The 6432-nt window shown below is 32.3% G+C and overlaps 2 protein-coding genes across 2 annotated transcripts in view; one reads left to right on the top strand and one right to left on the bottom strand.

Annotated features, from left to right (window-relative positions):
• Positions 1-2863, top strand: part of LOC106102119 (pleckstrin homology domain-containing family F member 2) — a 5842-nt gene extending 2979 nt beyond the window's left edge. Inside the window, 4 exon segments of the mRNA XM_013281529.1 lie at positions 1-103; positions 544-600; positions 603-625; positions 2132-2863. Of these exon segments, the coding sequence (XP_013136983.1) occupies positions 1-103; positions 544-600; positions 603-625; positions 2132-2200 (252 nt within the window). The 3' untranslated portion in view covers positions 2201-2863.
• Positions 2864-4581: 1718 nt separating this feature from the next.
• Positions 4582-6432, bottom strand: part of LOC106102118 (midasin-like) — a 29749-nt gene continuing 27898 nt past the window's right edge. Inside the window, 2 exon segments of the mRNA XM_013281527.1 lie at positions 4582-5661; positions 6134-6426. Coding sequence (XP_013136981.1) covers positions 5473-5661; positions 6134-6426 — 482 coding nt within the window. The 3' untranslated portion in view covers positions 4582-5472.

Raw genomic sequence — 6432 nt, 5'->3', positions numbered from 1 at the left:
CTGCGCGGACAGAGCGACAAGCCGCTGCGCGTCTGCCTGCACTGCTACGACCACCTCACGCGCGACCGCACGCGTCTGCCGCCGCCCGCGACCACACCCACAGGTCTCTCACTTAGTAATATTATAAACTACCTTTCGCCCATGACTCCGTCGGCGTGGTATAAAAAAAAACAAAAGAAAATAGTCTACTTGTTCTTCCCGACTACCTTTTACATCTATGCCAAATTTGATTGGGATCCATTTAGTAGCTTAGGCTACAAACTAATAAACATCCATATGTCTAAACATTCACCTTTATAATACTATTCTGTAAAGTAATGTAATTAATAAATTATTTAAAATTTATTTTGTAACCTATAACTAACTTTTAATTAAAATGTGAATTGTGCAGTGCCAATATAAACATTGTATGTTTAATGGCACCAAGCTGTGTTAACACAATTATGTAAAACTGTTTTCGTTGAATTGAATTAAAAAAAATGGTTTAGTAATATATAGACAAATACAGTCAGCTTTGGCTTAATAAATAATGTATTTAAACAGTGAAATCGCTGGATGCGGCAGGGTCGGGCGGAGACTCCTCTGCGGACGACGACAGCGGCCCGCAGACCACAGCCACGACGAGGTCAGTCACATGTTACGCGTGTAACACGACACACGCGTCACACGTCACACTTGTCATACCTGACACACACTACACATTTGTCACATACCTCACACAAGTTACACTTGTCACACACTTTAAACTTGTCCCACACGTTACACTTGACACACACGTTACACTTGTCACACGCGTTACACACGTCATACTTGTCACACGCGTTACACACGTTACACTTGTCACGCGCTTTACTCACGTTACACTTGTCAAAAGTCTCAAAAACAAGATACACGTCACACATCAAACATCAGTTTCATGTGATACTGAAAAACGTCATAACACCCTTAGCATAAGGCAAATTAACAGATGTATGATAAAGAAGCACATCTCTTTTTCATTATTTTTAAAAAAATTATTGAATTGAGTACAGTAAAATAGTATTGAAAGTTGTATATCAAGCTCTACTTATCTCACGATAAGACTTAATTCATCTACAATACTAAGTTGTAAACTGATAACACATATTAAAAGTTAATTTCACATTACATTAACTTGGTTTAAACATTCATACAAGCTGCAATAAAAAAAATCCATGTCCTTAAAAGTATAAGGTCTGGAGTAATAGTGTAAATTGTTTGTCCCATCAATGTGTTATTATTTATTTCTAGGGCTTTACAAGTTATAACGGTGTCAAAAATGGATTCACCAATAAAGTGACTACCGTATAGTAGGAATTGAGACCCTGTAAGTTACATGATGAACACACGCTTGGTTTACATTTCATGTGTGGTTTTGTTTGTTTCATTTTCGTATTTTAACGTCGGTTTCCATTGCTGATACGTCTATATATTGTTGTCTCTTTTTGTCAAATATAAGAGATAATGTTATGATTTTGTACGACTCGGCATGTAAACCCACGGTTATGCTAGTGTACATTAACCTAAATAACCATTGTAAATATTGAATTGGTAATTTTGTTTTTAGATATTTTTTTAGTTGTGTTTAGTTTTTTTAATAACAACTTTAGTAAGAAAATTTACCATTTTTACGCACTACTTCAATTTTGTTGTTACTTTATGAATTTTTTTCCCGTTTATAGCAATGTTATTAAAAATTGTTGTTTAGTTTTATCATTGTATTATATTTTTTAATACAAAAGTTAAAACATATCTCTTTTAGTAGTGTTTTAGCATATTTTCATTTTCACTAAACATTTGTGTTGTTTTATTTATTAATTATGTGCTTTTTCGTTTGTTTTCCTTAATTATTTCAATTGTATTATACACTATTGGAATTTGTTTATAAATATTTACTACCATATTTTTTTATCTTCAAGGCAATTAAATTTGATTTTCTCAATGAAATTTACATAAATAGCTTCTTGATTTTGTTAATGTTAAATCCCATTATAGCGACAAATATTAGAATTCGCTTGTTATTTTTGTAAACAGTATTTAAATCGAAGTATCATTCGATTGTACAAAAATGCTTCATATAACAATATAAATAAAGTCTAAATTTGTATTCCAGCCGAAATTCTACGGTGACGGCGAAAAGACTGAAGAGACCAACAATCATTCGTCCAAGGAAACAAAGTGAACGAGACCGAATGAACGACATACTTCATAAGGTTCATAAATACATGTATTAAATACATTTCCTTATGTAAAACCATCATACTGCATCTTGACCAATTATTATGCAATTGTAAACTATATTTTTACTAGATAATCGCTTTTCACAAATATAAAAATAATAATTTTGCTGAAATTACCAATATTTAGTTGCAAGATAGGAAACTGTTTTCGAAGAATTTGTAACTTATTTTCTTTATATTCTAAAATAAGCTCTAACATATATAAAGGAAGATTTTATTTTTTGACAAATATTAATAGTGAGGTGAATATTGCAATATAATTATTCAAAATGTAGTGAAAAGGGTCCAATGTAGTCAGTTTATAAACGGTCTCGAAAATAAATCACCAATATGGTCTTCAATATACATTAGAAATACAAAACTCTATGGTCTATTCTTTTTAAGTGAATTTATGGTAAAACCCTGTCCAGCCAACAATCAGAGGGAACTCTCTAGAATGAACAGACCATAGACAAGTTCAGTGATAAAGGTTTTTTTTTCGTAAGTTCTTATATTAAAGTTTTGTTCGGGACAGCTTTAAACACGCTCAAATATGTCGTCGGGCAAACGATACTGCAATTGTGGGTTTCCACTGCTGAAACATTTACAAAAATAAAAAAAAAAAACATATAAATACCTACCCCATTTGCTCGTTTCCTAATTTATATAACTATATGTTCTTTTTGGCCAAAATAGCGAATTTAGCCCATAGATATCTCCAACCAATTGATAAAATATTAATGCGTTATAATATAGAGTAGGGGAATTACAGAAATATATCTCCCCTTCCTCCATCGTATTTATTTCCCCTTCTCATCGTATTTTAAGAAAACGGTAGGAAGAAAACAACAAAAGGAAAAGACGGATTAAATCCAATACAATAGATGGTTAATGTTTTTGTAAATGTTTCGTCAGTGGAAACATAAGCAAGTCGATATCTAATTCATATTTATTTACACACCTTTCCTTAGATCCAGTATCGGTTCTAACATAATTTAACCTTTTGTTTAGTTTAATAGTTTTCATATATTTTGGCGGCTGTTAACTTTGACGAAGTTCTTGGGCCGCCAAGATATTTGAAAAGCATTATGTCAACATATTTAATATTTTTTTATGATTTAGTATATTTTATTATGAACTTTACAATAGTTTTTAATTATTTGGATTGTTATTTTACAGATTCGTTTATAAGTATTCACGTATCTACTTAGTTTTAATCAATTTATATAATTGATACTGTAGTGATAACTTAAAAACTCAGCCACATTTGTCGCCAGAATCGCGCGCAAAAAACCAATACGTGTAATGACATTGACAGCTGTCAGTTAGAAATGTGACGTTTATGGCAATAAATAGTGTTGGGTCAATTCTACAGCGTGGTACTAACTTTCATAGTCCATTGGCTCTCGACGTTGAAAATCCAAACCAAGTAGTGTTGTATCAAATATTTATAAACGAATACTGTAAATATATGTATATTAGAAATTTAGTTACTAAGAGGTGCGTTGAAATATTGTAAAATTCAATTTAGGAACAATATTTCTTGGTAAGTTAAGGCGTTGCGCGGAAGTTATTGAAGTGCGTTCAAGAAGTTGGTATAAAATTATTTATAATCATTATGTAACCTTAGGGATAAATGTTAACATGTTGTATTAAGACCTGTTTCTGTTAATTATCCAAAGTATTGTTAAGCGAAATATTACAATATTGTTTCATTTTTCGGTTGACAAATATACAATAATATTTTTATAAACAAATGTTTTGTTTCATTTTTATTCCTATTCCCCTTTTCACTTAGTATGTCGGTAAGAGAAACCACTGTAGGATAGTTAGTCAAAATGACGGGTGTACCAATTTTTTTAAACAATAAGCTAGCAAGCGAGCAAGCGGTCACCTAAATCCGTAAAAACCTAAATAGACGTAAGAGGAGGCGCACATAAAGAGAATATTTCCCCTTTCTATGAGTCTGTTTCACCGTCAAATCCACTTTCCCATCCAATACTTTCTTATAAGAGGATGGAATGGGAAAGGGACCTCCGATACCACAGTTATCAAACGAAACACACGCTTGTCTTCTGTGTTTTCGAGGTCACACCGGGCGGGTCGGCCTATTCGTGCGAGTTTCGGACACTACTCGATTGTGGGAATTTAAATTGAGGTACTTTTTAGGTACATTTTATTTTCTTTCTGGAGATGGTATTTTTTTGAGTAAGGTACTATATAGTAGAACATTTAAGGTCCTCTTTTTGGTAAGTGGTATTAAAATTCGCTATGGTACATCAGGCATTTTGACTTTCACGTAAGATCAGATAACGTAACAAGCCAAGCTATAAAATAAATTAAGTTTGATTAATATGATTTATTTTCATAGGACATTGAATAAAACATATCTTAAGACTATGTCTCTACTCCTGTATCATCTATGATATTTTTATATTGCAAAAACAATAAAAGATTTTACATAATTTATTATGTAAACAAAACTTACATTAAAACAAAAAATATAATTCTTAACATAATCGTAATTTATTTTCTCTTAAACTCGAAGCTAACGGACACTTAAGAAATAAAACACTGATATTGTTATGTACATTTTAAAACATGATCTAGATTGTCTTTTATTTGCATTATGCTATTTATTCTATAAAGCATAGACAAATGTGCTATCAATCACAGATCATGAGTTTATTTTATACCTAATTTTATGTTTACAATTAAATCCAATTTTAAGTAGTTATTTAATTGCCAGTACGTTTCTAGCTGTTTTTTTTAGTTATTTCAACTGTGGGTCCGGAACGGACATAAGCTTATATTTTGATGAAAATATGATTTGTCATTTATCTTCTGGATAAATTGTAAATTTCCCTAGCTACACATTTTGGCCCACAAATCCTGATTACAGTAAAACGGTTTGCATTAATCATTCTGGCTACACTTTAGGGAATATTATGAAAACTAATTACATTAACACAAAATTACAATACGAAATGTAGCGTGTTGACTAAAGGTTTTTTGGAATTCACTTAATAAAAAGGACTTATACATTCATAATACTCATTGCAATTTAACTTGAATATCAATTATTGATTACTAAAAAAAGGTAAATTTAAGTTAAAACTCAAAACAATTAACAAAAACAACTTATTACTTAACTTATACTATAACATATTTGATTTGGCACTTCAGGAACAAGAGCACTCTACTACCCGACGTGCCAAGATAACTAAATTCAGTTTTAACCGGATACATTAGCTGCCAACTCGAACCACTGCCGGAGCGCGTCCCCGAGCACGGAGGGGAGCGCCGCCAGGTCCCGCAGGAGGAGGTAGTAAGGGAAGGGGAACGCGTCAAGGTAGGATACGAACCCTGACAGAGTATTCGTGACAGGGTCCATCACGGGACGTCTGATGTCCATTATCGAATCCTGGAACAGCACATTTAGTAATTTTGAAATAAACTCGCTATTACAAGTTCTTTTCATTACTAGCTCTTGCACGCGAAATCGCTTGTGTGAATTTAAAAAAAAAGGTATAAATATAGCCTTAATTACTTGGCGATAACAAAGCTTTTTAATAGTGATTTTTTGAAATTATGAAATCTAGTAGTTTTTGAGTAATTTCAATACATACAAAAATCCATAAATACAAATCTTTCCTCTATATTATATTAATATAGATAACTGAGAAACACTTTGTAAAATCTCTCCGTCTACCTCATAGAATTATACACCCTTCTACATACATCCTTATCTTTCATGTAACGAAACGTTAAATGTGAGATTTTAGAAAAATAACGAATAGTATTGAAAAATCTCGTAGATTTCAGATAAATGAAATTTAGATCTATAGGCAACAATATTGTTTATATTTGGTAATATTTAGTATACGTTATCTTACCTTATTATCAGGATTATCAATAATAATGTATACGCAGAATATTCCCTGCTGGCGCGCGCGCCGCACCGCTTGTATGACGCGTGTCTCCCCTTCAGAGAATATTCCGCGACCGTCGCTAACTATTACTAACAACTTCGCATTAATTGCATCACTTCTTATATTCTGTTCATCAAACAGCACAGTACAGAAATCCAGTAACTGGGCTATTTTCGTCTTTGTTTGATCAAATTGTAATTGATCCAGTATTTTAGCACCGGAATGCTCAGAGAATTGTTCAGTAAACGGATGAAGGAGGTTCG

The sequence above is a fragment of the Papilio polytes genome, unplaced genomic scaffold (assembly GCF_000836215.1).
Source record: "Papilio polytes unplaced genomic scaffold, Ppol_1.0 DF823923.1, whole genome shotgun sequence".
Taxonomy (NCBI): domain Eukaryota; kingdom Metazoa; phylum Arthropoda; class Insecta; order Lepidoptera; family Papilionidae; genus Papilio; species Papilio polytes.
This window is presented reverse-complemented; position numbering and strand designations above follow the sequence as displayed.